This window comes from Eucalyptus grandis, chromosome 8 (assembly GCF_016545825.1).
Source record: "Eucalyptus grandis isolate ANBG69807.140 chromosome 8, ASM1654582v1, whole genome shotgun sequence".
Classification (NCBI taxonomy): domain Eukaryota; kingdom Viridiplantae; phylum Streptophyta; class Magnoliopsida; order Myrtales; family Myrtaceae; genus Eucalyptus; species Eucalyptus grandis.
The window spans coordinates 40863112-40888552 of NC_052619.1; the positions used below are offsets into that span (position 1 = coordinate 40863112).

Genomic DNA, 25441 nt, shown 5'->3' on the forward strand with positions numbered 1-25441 from the left:
TCATTGGACTATATGAAAATATTCAATATTGTCATTCCATTAATTCGAGATCATGGACTATATTGAACATTTTTATATAATCCAATGACTATATTGAACATGTATCAAAATTTTAAACACCACATTACACATTGTGCTAAAGTTTAGGGACCATATTTCGCAGTAAACCAAAGTTCAAAACTATTTATAAAAAGTTAGCAAGTGTTTAGTATCTCATTGCATGTAAAAATTAGGAGCATCGCATTTCATTAGTAATTTTGTATCATTTTTTTTAATAAACCAAGAGTTGACTTTTTATAGGTTGACTATTAGTCAAACTGGAAAAAAGAAAATGTCAACTCTTGGTAAAAAATTACAAAAACGTAAAAAATGAATGTAGGTGTCAATATATTAACATAGGCATGTAGATTAGGCCCTTAAATTTAGAATTTTTATAAAATTGGCCAAATATTGACCTTTGGCCAAATAGAAGAATTTGACCTTTAACCAAAAAAAAATTAGAATTTTGCTAATTTCTAATTTATTTTAAAGATTTGATTTAAGGACGATGAAATTTAGAGATTTCGGATCCGATTAAAGAAATTTCAGCTTCAAGAACCAATCGACCACTTAAAGATATATATTAGGGACCGTAGGATTTGAGTTAATATTAGAGATATTGGATCCGATTAAACATTTGATTTAAGGTAGCTTTTTAATAAAAACAGGTGTTTTGAATGATCAAAGGCGTCTCTTTTATTCCAAAGCGTTTTTACGTCCACAAATGGGGTGGCGCGGACAGATTTTTCAGAACCATTTTTGCTCACGGTTCGTCGACGCTCAAGGCCCTCTCCACGTGGTTAGCCATTGTTGCCATCATTTCTCGTAATCTCGGAGCCTCACTTTCCCTCCTCATTAATCTCCGTTTTTTGGCCGTGAAGACTTGGAGTGATCTGTTCTCGCTAAAGGTTCCATTGCCGGCGCTCATCGTCACCGCCGACACTCGCCAGAACCTCGTTGCACAAGTTCGACCTCTAATTGCAACCGAATACAGCATCCACAGGTACGAGCATCCTTAGTTTGTCCTGGTCAGTCAAGTCTACAAACGCGGTTGAAGTTTTTTGTTGTTTTTGTGAAGTTCCTCTGATCTTGACCCGCATCGAGTGTGTAGCAATAGGAGTCACTTAGTAATAATCTTTATTAACCTCAGTATATGATTTTCCTTTTCCTTTTCGAATGTCACCATGAGTCTGTGACCGCATCTCCTCCTCCCTTTTTTGTCTTTTGCTATGTGTTTCATGTAGGAACGTACATAACAAGGTCTGGCAATGGTCGAGACAAGGTCCCTATTGCATTAGCCTTCCGTTGTTCATTCTCTTTGTGTTCGTGAAAAGTGATCACTGTTGATTAACGGTGATGATATTTGCCAATAAGGGCAATAGTAGACAATGTTCCGGTGGTGATGGATTGACGTAACTCACGGTGATGTCTCGGTTGTGCTCGGCTTGGAGGTTGAAAGTGGTATCCATTAATTAAAGCTTTGAATGTCCTGAAATTAACCCAATTTTGAGAGTTCTTGGTCCGCAATGTGAAGAAGGTGATATAGGGGACTTTGCTAGCATAACATTTTTTTGCTACTATTAGAATAACATCATATTGTGAGCCACATATTTTTGAAGAAGTGTACCTCACAATAATTTCTAATTATTTGTTATTTATTTTTGGCCCAAAACATGCTATTATTTTCACAGCAGAATAATGAGGGAAAAGTACCAAAATAATCCTAAACATTTTGCATTGGTACCAATTCAGTCATAAACTTTTTAATTGGACCAATTTAGTCCTAAACCTTTTTATAATGGTATCAATTCAGTCCATCCAGCTAATTTAAGCCGGAAATTATCGACATGGCCGCGGCAGTTTATGTGGTGCCACATGGACAAATTTTATAATTTTTATAATTTTTTTTTTTCAGATTTTTAATTTTTTCTTTTCTCCTTAACCTCGCCGGCCGGCCGACCATCGCTGGCCACCGGCTAGTAGGGCGAGGGGCCCCGTGCCCTCATCGGCCACTAGCTAGGGCCAGCTCGCGCCGCCGGCCACAAGCGAGGCGTTGGCCCCCGCCTGATCCGTGCGAGGGCCGCCACGCCCGCTTGGCCAACGAGGGTACCCTTTCCCGTTGGCGGCGAGGGCCTCTACGCCCTCATCGTTCACGGGCGGGCACAACGGCCCTTGCTCATGGCGGGCAAGGGCATGATGTGCCCTCGCCCGGCACGAGCGAGGCCGCCGTGGCCCTCGCCTAGATTTGGGCGAGGCGTCGTGCCCTCGCTCGCGTCGAGCGAGGGCGTTGTGCCCTCACCGGATCCGAGTGAGGGCCGCCGTGCCTCGCCCTCCACGAGCAAGAGTTGCTGTGCCCTCGCCCTGTGGCCGATGAGGGCACAGAGGCCCTCGTTGGCCAACGGGCGAGGTTTCGGTCCTCGCCTGGATCTAGGTGGGGGCGATGCCCTAGCTTGTGGTCGGCGAGGGCGCGACGGCCCTCGCCAGTGGCCGACGAGGGTGTGAGGCCCCTCGCCCTACCAGCCGACGGCCGGCGATGGTCGGCCGGCTGGTGACCTCGCCGGCCAAAGGATAAGGAGAAAAGAAAAAAAAAGAGAAAAAAGAAAAAAATTTAAAAATCTGAAAAAAAAAATTACAAAAATTATAAAATTTGTCCATGTGGCGCCACATAAGACAAAGGCGGCCACGCCAGCAATTTCCAGCTTAAATTAGCTGGATGGACCGATTGGTACCAATGTAAAAAGGTTAGGACTAAATTGGTCCAATTGAAAAGTTTATGACTAAATTGGTACTAATGTAAAAAGTTTAGGATTATTTTGGTACTTTTCCCGAATAATGATAGTTAGACAAGTATTTCTCAAAAATAAATAAGGAAGAAGGCAAAAGAGAGAGAGAGAGAGAGAGAGAGAGAGAGAGAGAGAGAGAGAGGAAATGGAGAAATACACTAGGGGCCTATTTGATAATGTGTTTCTATTATTTTATTTCCTACGATAAAAAAAAAAAAAAGAACATAAATCCTTTTGATAATGTTTTTGTTCCCGAGAATAAATTTATTTCCAAGAATAGATTTGGAATAGAATAAGAAGTGAAAAAAAGTTATTTTTTTGTTCCTCTCGAACAATTCTAGAATCAAGCCTAAATCCATTTTTCTTTTCTTCTTTTACTCTTCCTCTTCTTCTTCCCCAATCAGGTCGCGTAGCCATGGCGATGGCCAATAACTTTGTGAGAAGCCTCACTAGATTTGGTGAGGTGAGCCTCGCCTAGCCACTGCAAGGTCCACCCTCACCAGCCCCGACAAGATTGAGCCTCACCGACAATGGACTAGAGGAAGAAGAAGACAAGAAAAAGAAAAAAGAAAAAAATGTAATAAAATTATTTTAAAAAGAAAAAGAAATTGTAAGTCATAAAATATTTTGAAGGTCATACCAAACACATTTCTATTTTGGATGACAGTTATCAAATGTCTTCGAATGCTCAAAAATTCATCTAGGGAATAAAATAAAAATATATATTTCTAAGTAGAAATTATTTTTGGGAATGGTTACCAAACGCACCCTAGTAGTTTTTTTGGGAAGTTTGGTCTTAATTTAGTTATAATTGGATTGATGATCTTTGGGAATTGGCTTGATAGATCCCGGATTAATTCTAGTTAGAATATGATTGGGGTTGTTCTGCTTTGATAGAAGCATTGGATTACTGATGCGTTGGGCCTAATTTGCTTTTAAATTGGGCTTGAATTGCTTTGAAGATGGGTTTGATACAAGAGCCCAATTTGTGTTCATGGCCCAAACCCGAGAGTTTTCGCAACAGCCCATATTGGGATCGGGCCCAAGGGCCCAGCCCAGTCCCCGTTATCGGAATTAAAAATTTTAAAAATTAATTAATAAAACTTCAGAAAACATTGAAAAAACAAAATCAGAAAATAGCTTAGGCGTAGACATTGATTAGATTGTTAGTTTTAGCGCTAGATTTAGTTTAGTTTCATTTTAGTTAGCATATATAGTTGAAATTTTTTTAGCAAATGCCTTTGATATAGTTTAGTTTTTGATAGGTTGATCTTTTAGGCAAGAAAATGAACTCAATTACAACTTAGCTCATAGGGGCTGCTATTACTTCATAACAAGGCAATGTGTATTTTATATTTGGTGCTTTTTTCACTTTACTATCCTACACTTTACTTTCATTGCATTTGTTGTGATTGCTTACGTTTCTTGGATTGCACAATCATGCATATGAATATCATCTAGTGACATAGGATAATTAAATGGTCAAAGATTGCTTGAATCATTTAGGCAAATAAACTAATCAAGTTAGTGAATCAAAAAGGGCATTAGTTAGATAATTAGTGTAATTAAATCCTCCTCCCTAAGGGTGCGTAGAAAGTGAGATTTTTTCTCATATCTTACTTGACTTCTAATCTACCTCAATAAGTTAGTGGTGATTCCTCGTGTAGAATTTTCTTAAGGTTAATCGAATTAAGATGTAAATCCAAACATCACGTGAGGCAAAATATTGGAAGAACCTATATCAATTGAGGACCGTTGATCCTCAAATTGACATTACTTCTAAACTTGTCATTTGTCATTTTTTTTTTGGTTGTCGATTGGGAGGGTCGCGACACCCCAAAACATTAAAAAAATTAAGAGATTGATATGGAGCATTTTGCACTACGTTGGTCACAAGCCTTTATAAAATGTCGTAACCTTAAGAGGAAGGAGGGAGAATCTGCTCGGCATGTTAATCAACTTCTTACTTTTTGAAATGTAATTTACTTGGTAGCCTTCAAAGATACATTCATTTATTACTAAGACTCGTTGCTAAACCTGTTTAGCTCTTCTCCCATGTGCGGGCATTTATCATTTGACTATATTAGAAGTATTTGGTCCATGAGTCTGAAGTTTTATCGCCAAATGAAATCAATAGGATACCTTGCTGCATAGAAATTCAGCAAGATAGCCAAATTCGACTGCATTAGTCGGAACACATACATCCAGATCATGCATTCACTGCAAATCTCACGTGAAAATCACATCATTCAGGGCTCTTCCTTAATGCGAAAGATCTATTTAGTAGGGAGCGGTTCGAGTTTTAAAGAATTGAATCTCGGTCTCCGGAATTGTGCAGGAGGGTGAGGTTTCCTCACTATGTTCTCTAATCTTCCCTTCTTCAGTTTCAATTCCAGGTCAACATTGACCTCACCAGCCCTAGACGACTCTTGGGCTTGTACTCGGCCTCAAGCCTCCTCTTCCTCTCGTCTTGGCTCTCAAACTTGTCGTAGGTGGGACATCACGCGTAGGCAGAGAACGCATCTCGATTGATCTTTTGCTCGATTCGACGAGTCTAAGGCCGACATGGAGGGTCGTGTCCGTACCATCCCTTCGAGCAATGATGAGGTCATTTTGGAGCTCAAGGTGGTTTTGGCTTTGAACAGAAGGAACGTGATGATGGGCTCCAAAAGAGCAATTTAGCTGTCATCGTTGGCGATTATATCGTTCAAATCAAACATACTGTCTTTCCTAGTGAGAAGCAATGACAGTTTTGGCGATTAGGATCAAGTTTCCTCGCATGAACAGCATTTGGCCCACTTGTTTTTACTGCTTTGGCCCATTTCTCTTCATCTTGGGAAAAAAATGAACGAAGCAATACCATTTCATTTCATGAAATTCTTTGTATCAATCCACAAAAAAAAAAAAAAAAAGAGAGAATTTAATATCAGGAAACGGGTAAAACCCTTTCCTTTCTTATTGTAAAGATTGGTGACCGTCACAAATGAATTAAACTGACCATTAAGAGCTTTCAAACTTCTATACCCCCGATCATCGTCTCAATTTGTATTTACTTGTATCGAAGAAGGACGTTAAGAGCTCATATTCTCTCTATTTTAATCACCTTCCTTCTGCTTAATATCAATTGGCCAAACCAAAAGTTAAAATTTTGAGACCTCTATGCATCAATTTAATAATTTTGTTTCTTCATTACTTATTTCAAACCTTCATACGGAAGCTCGTTTCTTTACGTTCTAACCACCTTTTTCTTGTTTATGCTTTACATACTTGGTATATCGTCATGGCTGTTGCTAATGTTTATTGCTTTATAAGACTGTGAAAAGGTCTCACTCGCCGTCTCACCTGCTATGTCAAAAGACTTGACATTCAATATAATTTCACTAATCATTTGACAAAAGTAAAGATCAATCACGAAGCTCTACCACCAAAGAAAAAACGAAAACGAAAATGAAAATCTCCGTAGACTTTGATTGCAAATGTCACCCGATGACATCCACATCTTGTTTTCTTTTATTGGTATTCCCCTGCCACTAGACTGGACGCCTGGGGATTGGTTGGTTTTCACCACTCCTCAATAATTTCTTCCCGTGAGCATGGAAGGTGTGCAATCTTTTCCCAATCTGCACCACACTCTCTTTGGCACCTCTCTTGCAAAACGGGACACCCAGCGATTCTCAATGTCTTCAAGGAGGTGAGGCGGCTTATCCCATCAGGCAAACACGTTAACTTTGAGCAGTCAGAAACGTCAAGTTTTTTAAGAGCAGAGAAATTGCCAATCCATTCTGGCAAACTCATTAGATTCTTACACCGACTAACATTGAGAGATTCCAAAGTGGTGATATGTTGAATCCCCTCAGGTAACGCCACTAGTTTCGGAAGACGGTAGAAAGTAAGATGACGGAGTTTTGCAAGGGAACGCCATTGGGTTCCATGCTCATCGTCGTGGCTTGACACATCGAGTTCTTCACACTCACGAATGTCGAGGCTTTGCAGCGAGGACAAGGACTGCATGCCACAAGAGAGACTCCTTAATTCGTTACAATGGTCGAAGACCAAGGTCTTAAGATTTCTGAGGAATGGAAGTAGAGTCTCAAGCATCGAGTGCTCCACATGCACTACTTGAAACTCTAGCCGCTCTAATTTAGAGAGGGGGATGAATGTGGATACCGCCATCCTTTGTTGCAACCATTTTATGCTATGCGCAAAAATCTCCAAGCTTTCTATCTGGGGAAAAAGTGGCATTGAATTCAAGTGGGGACAATCCCATATCTTCATGGACAAAAGTTTTGGGAATGATGAATATGAATTGTACTGCTGATGATCCTGATCCAGTTCCATAGGTTGGCTCCTTCCCCACCATCCTTTCAGGTTATCACAATAATAGAGATTCAAATTCTCTAGAGACGGGAGGTAGGGGGGTGAAGTATCAGATTGCTCCAGATCACTTATCTCTTCAACGAATTCCAACGCATACAAGTTACCAAGAGTCAATCTCCTTAGGGAAGGGAGTTCACGTAGGGACGGCAAGTACTTCCATTCTTCACATCCATCAATATAGAGCTCAATAAGATTCGCCATGGAGGAAAGCCAGCTTGGTGAACTCCTATTCCTATATGAGTATATGGTCAAACTGGTTAAATTTAGGTGCGGCCTAAGGTTCTCCCATAAGATCAATTCGTCACTGTCGCTTTTGCCATCTTGCTCATCCATCCTCCAGTCTAATTTTAAGCAACGGAGACGTTCCTTTTCCTGCAAGTGACCCTTGTTCGGTACCGGTTGAAGGAACTTCAAGTTTTTAAGAACAATGGATCCGCCCAATCTGTTTAAGGCACTCAGTTCATCTAAGCTCCCCACACCACCGGGTACTTTATGGTCCATCTTTTGGACGACGTATAAGTTCAAAGTCTGAAGCTTAGACAAGTGGCTCAACCCGCATGGCATGTGGCTTAGTGATTTACACCCATCAATTAGGAGGTGTCTAAGGTTGACTAATTTCTTCAAATCTCTTGGAAGTGTTGTAAGTTTCTTGCAGTTGGAGAGCTTAAGGGTTTGCAAGTTCACCAAATCCGTGATTGAATCCGGCAAATTCTGGATAGAATAGTTATCAGAAGCATCAAGAAACCTTAAGTGCTTCAATCGACTCCCCAAGAAAGTAGGGATCAAAAAATAGTCATAGCCAAAACCCAATGCTCGACAACACCTCAACTTGGAGATAATTTCAATTGGAAAATCGGTCGGTATTATTTGCCCTTCCTTCAAAGAGATAAATGTTCTTAAATTGGTTGCTTCACGTAGCAAGGTCACTTTTTGCCGTGAAGATGATTGTTCAAGAAATGATGCATGACGAATTCCTCTATTGATGCCCCCTTCATTGAGATCAATCATCTTGCACTCATCTCCTGCGACTTTCAAGGCAAGATCGTGCATGAGATCGTGCATTTTGAACGTGTTCACCTCACCAGTGTCATCATCGATCTCTTCAACTTCAAGGAAGGACCTACACAGTAGATTCGAAACATAATTATCCCCTGTGTCTTCTAGGTCGTCGTTCCCCTCCGATGACTCGATAAAGCCTTGTGCCATCCAGAGTTGTATCATTGTTTGTTTATCAAAGACATAATCTTTTGGAAACAATGCACAATATGCAAAACAATGTTTTAAATGTGACGGAAGATGGTCATAGCTGACCTTGAGGACTTCCATAATTCCTTCAGCCGAGTCATTTATATATGAAAGTTCACGCTCTTTGAAATTGAACCACTCTGTTTTCTTTTTGGTGTATAGAAGGCTACCTATTGTTTTGATGGCAAGGGGAACACCTGCACAGTTTTTAACTATAGCTCGACGTATCTCCTCTAATCCCGAGTCAATTGATGTTTCAGCATCTCCAAAAGCCAATTTCTTGAATAAGTCCCACGACTTTTCTGCAGATAAGCCACATAGATTATATTTAATTGACTTGGCATCTGTAGCCTCCACGACTGACAAAGAGCGTGTGGTTATGAGTATCTTGCTCCCCCTTGAACCACCCATTAGCAAAGGCCGGAGTTTCAACCATCTCATGCGATCCTCATTCCACAAGTCATCCAAAACAAGCAAGTACTTCTTTCCATCTAGTACCTTACGAAGGAGCCGGTGCAACTCTTCCGCACTTTTATTCTCAATGTCTTCCAGATTTTTCTTCACCTCAGGATCAGCTTTGGCAGAGTTCAGTATTTTTTTGACGATAAAATCCACATCAAAGTTTTTAGGATCCCCATGGCACACCCACATCCTAAGCTCGAAACATTCTTTCACCTTTTCATCCTTGTATACCAAATCAGCAAGCGTGGTTTTTCCCATTCCTCCTATAGCGATGATGGAAACAACCGAGACACTCTCCCCAGAGGAGGAATCAAGCAAACATGCGATGATCTCCTCCTTATCTTTTTCTCTACCAATTATATTTTCATCGCGCTCAAAAGTGGGAGTTCTCCTCTCAGTACGAAGAGTTGCCTCACTGTCTTGCTTCTCTAATGAGAAATCCCCAATGTTTTTAATCGAAACCAGTTTCTTCCTAAGTTCCTCAATCTCATTACCCACTTTGAGGCCGTGTGCAAGTTGATTTGATTTAGAGAAGAAAAGGCGCACCTCTTTCGACATCTTGCTGCCAGGAGTGACCTTCCGCCTCAGATCTTGGGTTGCGACATCATCAAGCAAATCTTGTACATCGTACAGCACCTCCTTGAGCTTCTTGAGCCAATGCTTGACAAGTTGGCTGTGCCATTGCTTCTTCTCGGCATCCAAAAGCACAGCTTTGATGGTCTCGACGGTGTCCTCAAGGTTTTGGAGCTCGTCCTTGGCACAGCAGAGCAACTGGATCTTCTGAGAAGCGAAGGAGCCTCCAGGTTTCACCATTTCGGTGGCGAGGTTTTTCAGGATGTCAGTGGCAAGGCTGAAGAGAACTGCTTCCGCCATTTCAGAAAGCAACAAGCTAGAGCTGAGGAGTTCTTGAGAGGAGTTTGCAGATCTGATGCTTTTGTCGTGAGTCAATGGTTGGGTGCTTTCTCATGATAAACTTGAGGCACGAAAATATGGCAATGCCAATGGCATCTCCATGTTTCTTCATGCTCAGTTAATCCACCAGATGAAATAGCATAACCTGTGACGGAGAAAAAGAATAGCGTGGATCAGTGGTTTCTTTGTGATAAGCCCAAAGTACATATTCATGGAATAATTTGAAGGTGCAGCGGTAAATCCACCCCTCTATTGGCTTCTTCACTCTCTTGATGATTAGAATGACAGAAATACCAAAATCATGGGTCCCACGTTTCTCTCTCATTTTGTCTGATCAGAAGACTCAGAACCCTGTTCAACAGCTTCCTTTATAAGCCTCTCTTGGCATTCGACGTCTCCGAAGCCAGAACTGCCAAAGCCCAGAAGCTAACAACTCTTCAATCCCGGTTTCTCTCTAATCACCTCAACCGCATGCACAATCTCTCTCTCTCTCTCTCTCTCTCTCTCTCTGTGACTTTTCATTTTACTTCTGTCCTGTTGCGAGATCAAAAGCATTATGCGAGCGCAGACGATTTCTTTGGTCAGATTTTTTTGCATTGATTGTGATGTGATGTTGCTCCCAGATGCATGAAGGAGGCTCTCTACATGAGCGCGAAGCTCCTGGAGATCAATCCCGAGTACTACTCTGCTTGGAATTACAGGAAGCTCGTGGTGGAGTACAATTCTCTATCCGCCGCTCATGTGTGCGCCTGTCCTTGTCCACCACTGTTTGCTGCCTCAACCTCCAAGCCCACCCCGCTGTGGTCACTCGGATGAGAAAGGCAAAAAGCTAGATAAGGCAAAGCGAGATCTGACGTAGTGCATGCGGCTACCGCAGGGAATTTCATCCAATCACTCGGATGAGTTTGAAGGCAAAAGGCTAGATATGGCATTGCGAGATCTGACGTAGTGCATGTGGCTACCGCAGGGAATTTCATCCAAGAACATCTGAGCATGGTGGTTAGTTGTGGACCAGGTGATGATGCCAATGGTAGAGCATCAAAGATTCGGACAATGTCTTGACTCTTGAAGCTGGGATCAAGTTGATTGAAAAAGGCAGGAGCAGAGTCAGGGCCGGCGAAGGCTGTAGCACACGCCCCTCTCTCTCTATATGCCCGATCTCTCTCTCTTCCATATCTCCTCTTCGCTGGCACCTCCTCGTGATTGGAAATGGAGGCTGCCGCCGAGCCCTCACAACCTTAGATCGAGGTTGATCCCATCATCCACCTCAAACAAGTCTCGATCCAAGCAATCTTGGGCAAGGCATACACTGAATCAGCTGAAGACTTGATCAATTTCGCTAAAGATGACAATTAATGCAGTCTCTTGCGGGCTTATTCTGCATTTGTTGCATCATGTGGTAACTGTTTACCTTTCATATAGTTTGTTCTTGGTTATCACTCTGTACCTATTGGATTCTTGTTGTTCATCTGGGTCAATGGTTAATGTAAGTTTACGCTTCCAGTTTTAGGATTAATTAAGAAAGAAATGACTGTCAGATTCTTCTTTTATTGCAGAAACATTGGATGTCTATTCATTAGTGAAGAGGAAGTGCAGCAAATCCATCGAAAGAGTCGGGACACATTAGTTAGTTTCCTAGAATATATCATATTTAAGAAAATAATGTGGCGTTCTTGATAACCACGAGTTGATATCATCACTTCTTGGAAATTTTCAATGCAGGATCAAAGCCAAATTGCACCTGCTCTCCCTTGTCAACGAAATGACATCGAGAAGCGACCCTTGCAGGGTCGGCGTAGAAGACTCGCAAGAATGCAGGACGAGCGAAGCTAATCATCACAACCCTTTGACAAGTCGTGGGATGCCACATATTGGCCCCAACACTTTGCCCTTCATAAATATTAAATTTCTAATTATACATGAGAAAAATAAGATAAGAAGGCTACAAGTGTCATCGCTCACTTGAGTACCATAACTTTTTTTTTTAACCACTTGAGTGTCATAACTTTTAATAAAACATTTACTTAAGTATCTTAATTTTCAATTGATCACTTGAATATGATAACATTTTAGAAAACCTTCCGCCATATCATGGCACTTGTGATGAATGCTTTTTTGAAAGTTATGAGACTAAAGTAATCGATTGAAAAACCCACCGGTGGGTATCTGTGTTGGCAGAGACGTTCCAAATAGCTGACCGAAAGGTGAAAGGTTTGAATCTCCGTGTTGGCATATGCGTCTTAAGTGAGGGACCATAGTGGTGGGGTCTTGTGCTAATTCCCCCGAGATATAATCGGTGGTCCTTCGTGGGCTGTGAGCACACCTTATGGTACTTACAATGTCATTTTTCCTGAGAAAAAGTGTACAAGAGTGACATTGTAGGCATATAAATTCTGTTTTGTTCTTTTATTTCCCGTTCATGTTTTGTACTACTCGTGGGTTACTTGATTTGCCGCAACAAAGAATAGGACATTGCAATTCAAAGCATATTACGGGAAGATTGTTCAAGGACCACCGGAGAGACAGAAGAGAAGAGAGATTGTTCAAAGGCCAGCCAAGATCCGGTGATGAGGACTAGCACGCGAGGTTTACCGCTTGGAGAAAATGGCTGGAGGTACCGATTGATGAACAGGTTCTTGGAGAATGCAAATCCGTCTCCAAATTAAATGTAGCGCTCAAGTTTTTTTTTTTTGAGTTAATCGGTAGATTTAAATCTTTCAAATGTACATCTTGTGTGTATATTGCTTCATTCATGCCATTGTTAATCTTGGTAAATGGGCATGCCGGCGGAGACCATAATCCTTCCGCTCGAGCTTCTCCACCACCCCAAAAACAATCCGAATTCGGCGACTCCTAGGAATATCATGGCTGACTGAAAGAGACAGTTCAAGGTCTTGTCTCAGAAAATTATCAAGCCGGCGAGACAATGACCACAGAAAATGGGGAAAACTTGGACACCATGTGAAGCCTCGGCAATTTCTGTGGCGCTGCTATCATGGCAAAGTGCCACGGGACTCCCACTGATGTTTTGTCACTGGGCCGAGGGGTTCCCTCTGGACATTAACCTGTGTATGACTCTGCTGAAGTCGATATTTGACAGTAGGGACGACACTTTACTCCTCGACGAGGTCGATGAGCTCATGAAGAAGACATGGTCGATACTTGTTATCAACCAGCCGATAAACAATCTGTGCCTAATATGGTGTTTTTCCAACAATACCTCAGCACGATGCGGTTGAAACTGGACCTTCTTTTCGCTTCACATGCCATGTTGACAGAAGTAGCGAATGAGGCCAAGAAGCAGAGCAGAGATGCTCTGTTCATTGAGGTTCTAATAATAGTTTTAGCCTAAATATGAGGGTGGTCAGACAAGAGATTGGGTAACTAGCATGACTACTTCAAGAACGGGAGAATGAACTGGACGAAAAATCTCCTGCCATGGGCAGTGATGGCGGCAAACATCTTAGGAGATGATGTCATGCTTTCCATGGTTATAGAACAAGCAAAAAGTGATGCAGCGACAGACCCAACTGGAGATGACTACATATGATCGTCTGTGAAGAATGCATTCTCCAAGATGGGTAAGTGATTCATTTCTCCGTTCATTTTGCGGTACCATTATGGAGTAATTAATTTATTTACCTTGTTATTGCTCGCATCAGATAGCCGGAAGTCAATGTCAAAAATGTGAAATGGACACAAGACTAGAGTGAACTGCTCATTTGGTTGGCGAAAGAGACCGAAGATTTGACCTAAAAGAGTGAGGAACCTTAAGTGCTGTTCTTAAGAAGTGCCGTCCCATCACAACTGCAGTTGCCTCCATCACATCGCAACGATTGTTATGGACTAATTCTGAAACATTATTCGACTTCCGCTTTGATGCTTGATGAAGAAATCATCAAACTACCAGAGAGTGTAGGGAAGCCAGAAATTGGGTGGAACACAAATGGTGGTCGAGGACTCGGCAAAATGCGAAGATGGAGGCAAAATGATTCTGAGGGAAATGGTTCCATATGAGGTTGAGCCAACCATGTCAAGGCTTCAAAAACAATTGACCAATGAGAGGCTCAAGAAAGACAAAGATCTGCAGCCAGCCGTAGAATCACAATCGAGTTCATCCGACAACGGAATCTACTTTATAAGCTTTACAACTAGTTACAACAATCATTCGAAACAAAAGATAGTGTGGTTCATAACAGACATGGTTTCCGAAATTGAAGGCCGAGCCAAACGTGGAATAAGCTGGAGACTTAATCAAGTTCGATAAATGGATGGCTTCTTTGCCATTCTGAATGAAAATTGCTGAAGATACGGTTCGTGATCTTGCTGATGGTGGGGAGATCTCTTTGAGGACTGTTCTGCGTTTGTTCGCATCATGTGATAAGTGTTACCTTTTCATATAGCGTGTTCTTCATGACCAAACCAAAAATAGCTTGTTTTTGGGGAAAATTGTCCAAAAAGTCTTAAACCTATTGCAGTTTTGCCAATTTAGTCTTAAACCTTTTAACTTTATCAATTGAGTCATAAACCTTTTCACTTCTTGCCGATTTAGTCCATCCGGCCAATTTTGGCCGGAAAATGCTGACGTGGACGCCGGTGGTGCCACGTAGGATCGCCGGCACTAACGTAGACAATTTTAATAATATTTTTATATTTTTATATTTTAAAATATTTTTTGAATTTTTTATGTTCTGTTTTTTTTTTGGCTTTTTCCTTGGCTTTTCTAGTGGCTGGCTGGCCTCGCCAACCACGGGCGAGGTCGCCCGGCCTCGGCGAGGGCCAACCTCCCCGAGATCTAGCGAGGGAAGCCCTTGCCGGGGCCAAGGCGGCCTCAATGGGCGTCGGCCGGGGAGCCCTTTGCCGAGGCTCACCCTTGCCCAGCGAGCCGGCCTTGCCCAAATCATATTTGGCAAGGCCGGCCCTCCCCCGGCCGGGCCGGCATCGGCTCGTGGCCGTGGCCAGCCGTCACCACCCGACCCGGGGGCAAGGCCGACGCTCGCCCGGGCGAGGGCGAGCCTTGGCGAGGCTCGCCGGATCTCGGCGAGGCCGGCCCTCACCGGGGCAAGGGGGCCCGGCGGCCTCGCCCGTGGCAGAGAGGCCGGCTTGGCCGGCTATGGCTAGTGGCCGGCCGTCGCTCGTGGTCGGTGGCCAGCCACCGTAAAAGACCAAGGAAAAAGCCAAAAAATTTTAAAAAAGAAAATTCAAAAATTCAAAAAAATATCTAAAAAATAAAAAAATATTAAATTATTACTAAAAATTGTCCACGCCAAGACCGGCAGTCCTATGTGGCACCGTCGACGTTCACGTTAGCATTTTCCGGCCAAAATTGGCTGGATGGACTCGAATCGGCAAGAAGTGAAAATATTTAGGACTTAATTGGTAAAATTAAAAAGGTTTATGACTGAATTGACAAAACTGCAATAGCTTTAGGACTTTTGGACAATTTTCCCCTTGTTTTTGCCTGGCACCCTGTACCTATTGCATCATATAATCTAAGTCCAACTTGAAGTACGTTCCCGCTTCAATTTATAATTAAATGAGAAAAAAATGAACGTAGATCTTCTATTACAGCCAAAAATTTGGATGTATCTTGACCTATGATACCTTAGATGATGAAGAGGAAGTGTGGCAAATCTATTTAAAAAGGGGAAATTACCAAAAAAGTTCTAAATTTATTGTATTTATGTTAATTTAGTCCTAAAACTTTCAATTTGACCAATTTAATTATGAACTTTTTTGTGTTTTGCCAATTTAGTCATTCTGGCAATTTTGACCGGTCAACCTATGTGGCGTGGCCGATGCGACGTAGATTATTATTTTTTTTATAATTCTTCTCTTTTCCTTTTTTCTTTCTTTATTTCCTTTTTTTTCTAGCCTAGGGAGGGTTGCCGGCTAACCCTCACCAGTCACATGCGAGGGTCGACCAACCCTCACAACCACAAGAAAAGGCTAGACAACCCTCGCCATCCATTGGGTGAGGCCTTCACAGTCATCATCTAGTGGCTGGCAAGGATCGTAGGCCCTCCTATGATCAATGACATTCTTTGGATTTCATTGGGAAAAAAAAAGAAAGAAAAATATAATAACAAATTTTTTAAAATAAATATCAGAAAATTTTATAAAAAGTTATAAAAATTATCCACTTCAACGCCGACCGCTTACGTGACTTTGGTGACATCCATGCCAATGATTTATGGGATGTTGAGAATTTTATAAGGTTCAGTTCATAATTAGCACGAATTGATTTCATTATTTCTTTAGAATCTTCAACGCAGGATCCATGCGAAACTTCAACACCTGGTCTTCCCCCTTTAACGGGATGTCGTCACGATTCCAACTTTGCCAAACACTGTAGAAGGGGCGACCCCCTTGCAAGGTCGGCGGAGAAGACTCGGGAGAATGCGGGACGAGCGGAGCTGACCATCTCCACCTATCGACGACGAGCAGTGGTGGGACGCAACGGCTTTACATCCTCCTCAACGCTCTGCACGATCTCCTTGAACCCTTCACTACGGTAGCTGGTCCAAGTCTCTGCTTTCCCATTGCCCTGAGAATGCAAAGCACGCGGACTGAGACCGGGGAAGCAAATGCAGAAGTGTGGAGAAGAAAACAAAAGTCAACATCGTGCTGAAAAAATGTTTCCATATAATATATATACACGCTGACACCATGAAAAATTCCAACCTAATACACAATAGTATAAATTTGCCCCATATTAATTTTTTGACAGCAAAAAATCCTAAAACGGTACACTTGTGAGTGGGACAAATTTATTTTTGTTAGTTTCCGTTAAATTTGACAGTCAAATTATTGAGTTGTATGACATATAGCAGTTAATCCAATTTAATGGAAACTAATGAGGGTAAATTTATTTTCAAATATACTAGTTTAGGATTTCAACCTAATACACATATTATAAATTTGCTCCATATTAATTTCTTACAACAAAAAATCCCGAAATAGTATGCTTGTGACAAATTTATCTACCGTTAATTTTCATTAAATTTGATCGTCAAATTACTAAGTTGTATGATACATTGCAATTAATCCAATTTAGTGGAAACTAATGAGGGTAAATTTATTACAAATGTATCAGTTTATGGTTTTTGGTGATCAAAAAATTAATTAATTTGAGGTAAATTAATGATATATGTACTAGGTTTGAGCTTTTTCATGATCAAAAAATTAGTTTAAGATATATTTGTGACAAGTGTAGCAATTTGAGGGTTTTTGTGAACAAAAAATTATTTTTGGATAAATTTGTTATTGATTTACTAATTTGAGGTTTTTCATTAAATTAATCACGCATATTGACTCCGACCGTGAGCAACAAATGATAATGATTGCAACGTCATCCGAAAAAAGGCTATTATATCAATAGTTATTAGGATGGAGTACAAACTGAGGCAATGAAGGATAGCCATGAAAGAATGCACCGGGATTTACATGACTCGTTTCGCGTAACCTTAGTCCGTCGAGAAAAGAGTATAACACCAGAGATTTTACTATAGCCAAATGAAGAACTGCACACTTTGATATCTCAGGTGGCGATGCCCAATCCGCAACTACACTTGGACAATGACATGGTGTTTATCTCACGTTCTATCGCGAAAGTCTCATCAACTAAAGTTATAGAAAGACTCCTATAACACTCCTTTCATTTGGATAGCTCCTAGGAGTAATGTGAAAAGGCCCAGAAAAATGTCCAATCCACGAGCTTCGTGCCCAAGCCGGGCGGTTTCCCCGTCGCCTGGCAATGGGTACTGGCCACTTGCCAGACACTTTGGTGTTTGAGCACTCGGCTTCAGACTGAGTCCATGAAGAGGAATAGACGGGTGTCCAAAAATGATTTTTGGGATGCCCGTACCCTTGCAAAAGCCTATTCTTCAACTTTTCTTTTCTAATGAAACTTTGATTTGAGTAGGATTTTCCCCAAGGAATATACACTAACAAGGAAAATGTTCCATTTTCAAAGAAATGACATATCAGGACAACAATAATGTGTTAGGAAAACTATCAATGCATTGAAAAATCAATTTAGGTGTTTAACAAGTACTTTGAACACATTCAACCTGCTGGAAAAGTACTTCAATTGTGGAGAAATTGTGGAGAGTTTTTACATGACTTGAAGTGATGTTTAATGTAAGTTGAAAATAGTTGAGGTGCGGGTGTTTTTTTTTTTTTTTTTTTTTTTTTTTAATGGAGTCAAATTCAAGATGTCTTGTAACTTGTGAGCCTTATCGTTGGGCAATCTCTTTGCTAATTTGCTCTTGCTTTAGCTTGAACCCTTCCCTACGTTATCTCCTCCAGGTCTCTCCATTCACATTGCCCTGAAAACGAAAGCCACACTGATCGTGGAGAAGACGACAAGAGTCAATATCATGCTCGAAAAATTATTTCTTTTTCTCCACTTGCGTAGTGGAGGTCTTGTATCCATCATGCGCACCAGCTCACCCTCACCTTCTCTCTCTCCCTCTCTCCCTCTCCCTCCCCGAACATTTGAATTTACTTCAAAATTTTATATTTAATAATTTATCTCAAAGCCCTTGAAAAATGGGTCTAAAAATACTAGTTATTTAGGGTTGTGGGGGCATTCGCATGCATTGGATTCAACTTTATGCAATGTGAACAGGGAGGGAAGATCTAACATAGATCAAATATGTAAAGCAATGAAGTCGGCGCAAATATTTTATGTATATTGCATAGCATTCAATGAAGTTGTTTGATGTACATTTGACTTGATAAATAGATGAACCATTTTAATAAGGATAATAGATATGTACTCTAGCTAAATATTTAAATTTGTAGAGAGTTTATTTGAAGAAATGACAAAAAAAATCTAATTAAAGGTGTTTTACCCTAAAAGTTCAGATCACTAGAGAGAAAGATATGATTCATGTTTAAAGTTTAGTAATTTTGTAAGGAAAAAGAAAATGACATTTCAAGTCATTTAAGGCTGCACTAGTTGTACCACAATTTTCTTCACCTACTTGGCAAGTTAGTTCAAATGTAAAAATTCAACGTTGATAGCTTGATCTCCGTGCATAATCCAAGACTGGATTTTGTTGCTGGCAAAAAGAAAGGAGATTTAAAATTTTGAGAGTTCTTACAACCTTTATTCAAGGTGTGCACATTTAAAATTTTCTCAGGAATTTTAAATATATTTTGTAGGAGAAAAATACAATTTGTTTTTCCAAAAATGATCCACTAACACTTTGCTTCTATTTAAATTTCAAAATTCGAAATTCGAAATTCATCCTTTGTCTCTTTCACCCACTTAGAATTATTGTATCATAACTTCGAGATCCAGCATACCCAATGTTTGTCTCCTTCCATGCTTTTCTTTGGACAAACTCCAGACAAAATTGACGCTTTTGCTCAATATTTTTTACTCGTAAAAAAAACACGGTCACATATCTCAGCCGTCTGCTTCAAAGACACTTTACATTACATCACATTTTTGCATAAAATAATCTTCTTCTTTTTCTATAAAGGAGGTTTGGATATTGCTTGCACGACAACGTCTGAAGGAGAAATTTGCGCTTATGATCTCTCTAAAATCTCAATTACTAATTAACAATAACTGCATCTATACTGACCTTTTAATAGATAGTTTGGCAGCGGTGTTATCAATTTTGTATGGGGTGAAACTTAGGCCATGGGTTAACCATCACATGGGTTAGTTAGGAACACTAAAATTCTCCACCGAAGCAATTGCATGTGAGCACATTGTCCAACACCATGATTGGCTGAGAGAATATTTGCTCTTAATAATAATAATATTGGCATGATAAGTCTGACCCAAAGAAGGATAGGCATGATAGAATGGAATGTCTCAATCATAAGCTAGGTCATTAGTCCTACTTGCTTCATTCACTATACATGACACACTCTGTTCCTTCAGGCATGTGCCACTAACATCGGATTCGATTATGAATAAAATCCTACACTTGGAATCTGTTTGTACAAATTATTTTCCATAAACTGAAATCAATAAGCTTATATGGAGGGAAAACAACTTTTCCTTTTAGTGAAAAGGAAATCACTTTCTCTTAACCAAATCATTTTTCTTTGAAAGTATCTTTTTAATCATTGACTTTTTAATTTTCAGTAAAATAAATGTATCTTTTATTTGATATAAAATACATACAACATTGTCTTTTTTTGGAATATGAAATTGTAGTTCTCCAAGCAAAGAAGCTTTGAACAGAGACAACATGATGACTGAATTGAGCTCAAACTTCTCCTCTTTCCAACCGAAAACGTGGCTTACAATTGCCAATATTTAAGCACCATATTACACCAAATCACAGCTCTCTCACTTTTCAGTTAATGGTCACTTTCTTACTCTACCTTCCCCCTGTTGAAACTCATCGCTTCAAAGTGTGGAAAAAGGAAGGAAGGATTCTTGGCTTTTGCGGCTCCATGTTCTGGTTCAACGACTATTGGAAGAACCTGGTATATTCTCGCTAGTGGTTTCTTTTTCCTTTCTGATTTCAATCTCCACCATTGACTTTTTTCTCTCTTTTCACAAGTGAAATTTCTCTGTGCTTGGTTGGTGATCATAACAGTGCCCGTTATTGTGCTCTCTTAGGAAAGCTCAGAAAGCAAAAGGATTGGATTCTCTCTCTCTCTCCCTCTCTCTATCTCTCTCTGCTTTATTAAAAAAATCATCTGCTTCTTTGGGGTTCGAAAAGAATGGTTCTTGTTTTCTGGTGCAACACACAGAAGCCCAGCATTGGCGGTCCCTTTCTTGGATCCGTTTCTTCAGGTATAATCAAAAGTCTTCATCCTTCTTTTTTTAAAAGGATTGAGTAGGTTTCAACTCAGGCTTTGGGAGTTTCCAACTTTTTGTGGGTTTTTGTGTGTGACCTGTATTTTTCTATGTCCTTTCCTGTGGGTGGACGTGAGCTGGGGGACCAAAGGTAAAGGGTGTGAATTTCTTAAAGCAGTTTTGAAAGTTGAATGCTTCTTTTCGTGATGGTGGGGAGCTCATGTGGTTGCTCCATTCCAAAGGAAATTTCCTTGGGGTGTTCCAAATTTTTCTTCTTTTTTGTGGGATTAATCTTCTCATGTTGAAGAGAAGCTGAGGTGGCTCTTGGGCAAAATTCAATCATTTGCTACTGAATTCTTTCGATAGATCATTCAAGGTTCTTGCTTCTATGATTTTCCAAAATCAGGGTGAAGGGTTACTTTCTGCCTGTTTAAGTGTCATTTCCCCTAGAATTCAGTGAAGTGGAAGGTTATCGTTTTTCTGCATCTAGTTTCGCAATTCAAGCTGAGCTTAACACTGTCGTCTTTCTTTTCTTGAGTTTTGGATTGTATTTACGTATATACTTGCAAGCATGATGTGCCAATCATTACCTGTTTATCTGGGTTCTCTTTAAAGAAGCCAAGCTAAAATACAAGAGACATATCCTTTTCGCTTGAGTTTTAAAACATTGTAAATTATCTGATTTGGATATTTCTGGACCAGTGATTTCAGATGTTAGCTAACAATATGGTTCCTCAGCGATACAACGCATCATCGTCCCAATCATTTCGGTGCACACGTTAGTGTTTGCTTTTAAGTAGCTGGAGGTTGAACATGGTGAACTCATTTGTAATTACTGAGAAAGACGTGCGAGAGGAAGAAGATTCACAGAGAAGGGTGAGAAAGAAGGTGTGTTCATCACACGGTGATTGTTCTGACTTCTCCAAAACTGCTGCAAAGCGGATGGATGATGACCTTGTAGTAAATATCAGCCAATCACAAAGCCGGGAAAGATGTGCGAAGGACGCGACTGCCCAAAGACCTCTCAGCTTAAGCACAAGGATCCCAAAGCATCTGGTTGCTCTCGATGAGAACTACCTCCGGCGCTGCCTGGAATTGGTTCACAGAGGTGTTTCAAAGGATAAGGCATGCAACATACTGGTGAATTTGACCTCTTCGCCTAATTTCCAGTGTTCGGTTTCAGCAATTGGGACTGGGAATGTTGTCCAGAGGCATGCCGGGCTGTGGATTATAGATTCAATAGTGGGAAGCAAGACTATCAATTCAAAAGACAAATATCAAAGTCCTCTTTTTTGCCATTTTGGTGCACTCGGGGATGATGCCAAGTATATGAGATCAAACCCACATGATGCTAAGGACTCGGCAGGTTGTCATTTGACAGACTCTCCGAATCAGCAGGGTGTCAGCTCGCCTATAAAGATGGAAAATGAAGTGCCATTTCGGGAAATACTAAGCTCTGGTCTTGATTCTAAACACAAAAGACTCATTTCAGTTGCGAGCACAAGTTCATGGAGCACCGATAGATCTTCTCCCGGTGCTTCTTTTTCTCAGGGTATGCTCCACTGCACGTGGAAGGTTGGGATGCCACATTTTGTTCTGTCCATCGATGACCAGAGGGAGATACTCGTAGCTGATCCCGTGAATGTCAGATCATCGAGTCCCGTGGGCTCAGACTGGGTGTATTTGTTCTATTCAAAAAGGCAGGCTTCAACAGAACATGTGAGTCGTGATAACGAGCCTCGTCTCATAGGAAAGATGGAGGTGGTAACGTCGATATTACTTTGCCAGGAGAATCTCAAAATCGTGCAGACTGAGTTTGTTCTGTTTGGTGGCTGGGAAACTTTTCTGCGAGAGGGGCAAACTGTGGGAGTCAAATGCAAGAAGAATAATAAGTTGGCAAAGAAAGTGGCGAATGTGTTCAGGCCCAGTCAATCACCTAAGCAGAGAAGTGTGTCTGGAAAAAGTGGGATTTTGGATGATTATTCTCCAGAATCAGGCCAAGATACGCACAAAGACCCGGTTGTGCCAGGTGGGCTTAGCATTCCAGAGCATCATCTTCCGCCCAATCTTGAATTAGCTGCCATTGTAGTGAAGAACCGCATGGGGGACATTCAGAAGGAAGAAACGGGAGGTTGGGGCTTGAAGTTTCTCAAAAAGAATGGTGTAACTAGGAAGATCAATCATCCAGATGCCTGCACTTCAGTGTGCAGCGATAGAGATTCCAGTGATGGTGTTGTCAGCGTGGAAGTTGCAGTCCCTGCAGGACTTCATGGTGGACCAAGAACACGGCATGGTGGCCCCTCTAGTCTCATTGAAAGATGGAAATCTGGTGGACAGTGTGACTGCGGTGGATGGGACCTGGGCTGTCCGCTTAAACTATTCAAAGCAAGATCAAGCAACGGGTGTGTTCTAAACATCGATCACAATGTGCCGGACTGCAAGTCATTTGATCTCTGTATACAGGTTCTTTTCTTTGCACTCGCCTCTTCATTTGATTTGATATCTCAAATTTTTCAAATGTTCTATGAGATTGACAGCAATCAAGCATTTGTCTTATTTGAGGTCCTTGGCGTCCAACAGGATAAATAGTAGATGCATTGAACAACACCTTTTCGCAAGTCCTGTTTTCTGCAGGATATTTATCCTGTAAAGCTAAGGAAGAGGAACAGTTTTCGTGATTTTCAAGTAAAAAATGGAATGAAAAGCAAAATTTCATGATGGAATTTCGATGCGTGTTCAATTTTCATTTGAATTAGAACAAAATGTAGGGAAAAAGATACAACGTGTATTGACATCAATATTTTGAAAATGATGGAAAGCTTCCACAGCATCAAACACACTGTTTGTTTCCGAGTTTTTATACTCTGTCTAAACAAATTGATCTGAAATGGTCTTTCTTAGAAGAGGTATTGATGGTTTAACCTTTACTGCTTAAAGATGAGGGATTTTGATTTTATAGTACTAGACAGTGTCGCAGATGCTCAGTATCTACTAAACCGCTTGCTTGTTTATTTTGAGACTCTTATATTAGTTTCCTATTTTTCTGAGTCTCAGCAAATTTGGTGAACTCACTTAAAATTGCTATCTCCAGGGTTCAGAGGATTGTCTTCCTACATTAAGGATGACGGACGTCCGCGATGGCCTCTATCTTATTCATTTCGATTCAGCTTTATCACCTTTGCAGTCCTTGTCGATTGCTATAGCACGTATTCATTCTCAGAGTCGTGTTCTCCAATCGAAACTGTACAGGAGTTGAACGAGAATGCAGTAATAGGATTCTGTTTTTTTTTTTTTACCAAGTATCAGGCTTTTTTATTTCAATAATAATAATAATAATAATAATTTACTTTAGTTAGAAGGAAATTGGTAATGAGTTTATACAACATGTGACATCTCTTCAACGAGTCTCTGAGATGGTCAGTGTCTTCGACTTAGAATGCTTTCTCGTATGACAATACAAGGCATGGATTGATTGTAGATTTACAGGATTTTTGAAAATGTAAAAATCTTGTAATTTGTTTCCTTTTAGATTGGAATGTTGTAATTATTCAGTCATCAATGTCCACCTGATGCGATTTACTGGCGTCTGCTGTTCTATGAGAAGTTTTACTTTCAGAAGCAGTCCATGTTATTGATTTTGGTGCTGTTGAGATCCTTCTGTGAGGACTTATTTGGCTATCAGGAGTTCTCTAATGATTTTAGACTATCAGTTTCTGAGATACTAGTCAGGATGTTTTCAGTGTCTTAATTGCCACAGTTCAATCTCGGTACAAAGTGGCGTCAACAAGGGTCACTCGCAAAATAGTTGCCGCAGTTCTGCACAAGGAAGAACCTGGTTAAAAAGAGGGAATGCAAAGGTCACTTAATGCACATCTTCATTGCAAACGGTTGGAGTCTACGCATTTTCATATACCAGAGGCTTGTAGATTGATTCGGCTCGACAAGGCCTTTAAAGTTACATAAACTGTCTCACAAATAAAATCTTCTCAAGAAATTTCTAACTATTCACTCGTGCTTCTCATTTGACCTATTGCCACATCCGGCTCAACTGCAGCATCTGATCTTTCCTCGTAGCTTTCAAAGTTTGGATCCTGAAATACTCATGCCAGTTCTTGTTTGATCTTACATGAAGGGCGCATTTGCATGTTGAACTGCCAAATTTTCCTCTAAACCTGTCAGCTGATCCATATTACCTCATGTAACAACATCATTCAAAAGCGAGAAATCGGGATACTGTGTAACTTCTGTTTTTATCTGAAGAAGGGAGAGTGCGGAGGACTCAAGTTTGATCTTTTCAGCTTGTGATATCTGCTGTTCTACTCTATCTAAGAGGAACATGAAGTTGCCTCTTGGAATTGCAGGAGGCTGTATGCAGAATTCATGATAGCCAAGGTTTTTAGGCACTCCTCTTTGAATTTATCAACCTTTTTAACAGTACCATAGAATATGTGGGTTTTCTCTTGAAATCTGATATGTTTGATGGGAAGGAATGCTGGTTCCTAATTCATCATGTGTTTGGTTTTTGGGCCATTGCAATAGAATGGAGGCATTCGAGATGGAGGAGTCACGGTACTCCTTCCCATTTTTAGCTAAAAAGAAAACTAATCAATAAAACTGTGTAACTAATAAAACTAAAGACAATTAACCATCAAGTAGTATAATTAAAATATAAAACATAATTGCTAACCTATTTTAAAATTACACTGCAAAGTTTAAGTAGGTTTTTAATAAAATGATTATTTTTTTATATCTCATTTTCTTATTAATGAATAACATGGTTAATATTAAACTAATTGATAATTTTCCCCTACATGTACATCGTCAGGGGACACGCTAAGGAACAAGCTAA

At 40.6% G+C, this 25441-nt stretch overlaps 2 protein-coding genes across 6 annotated transcripts; one reads left to right on the plus strand and one right to left on the minus strand.

Moving 5' to 3' along the window:
* Nucleotides 1-6383: 6383 nt before the first annotated feature.
* On the minus strand, nt 6384-9779 carry LOC104417190 (disease resistance protein RGA2-like). The gene has a single exon (XM_010028503.2). The coding sequence runs from the start codon at nt 9777-9779 to the stop codon at nt 6384-6386; it is 3396 nt and encodes a 1131-aa protein (XP_010026805.2).
* A 10337-nt stretch (nt 9780-20116) lies between these two features.
* LOC104414434 lies at nt 20117-24210 on the plus strand. 5 transcript variants are annotated; one of them, XM_010025550.3, is made up of 4 exons: nt 20117-20276; nt 20413-20589; nt 21295-23055; nt 23684-24210. In XM_010025550.3, the coding sequence occupies exons 3-4, from the start codon at nt 21406-21408 to the stop codon at nt 23846-23848; spliced, it is 1815 nt and encodes a 604-aa protein (XP_010023852.2). In that variant the 5' UTR covers nt 20117-20276; nt 20413-20589; nt 21295-21405; the 3' UTR covers nt 23849-24210. The 5 variants fall into 5 exon arrangements, with proteins under 5 accessions (XP_010023852.2, XP_010023851.2, XP_039156629.1 ...); XM_010025549.3 differs by having other exon boundaries at nt 20121-20276; nt 20354-20589; XM_039300695.1 differs by lacking the exon at nt 20117-20276 and having other exon boundaries at nt 20322-20589; nt 21304-23055.
* Nucleotides 24211-25441: the final 1231 nt, after the last annotated feature.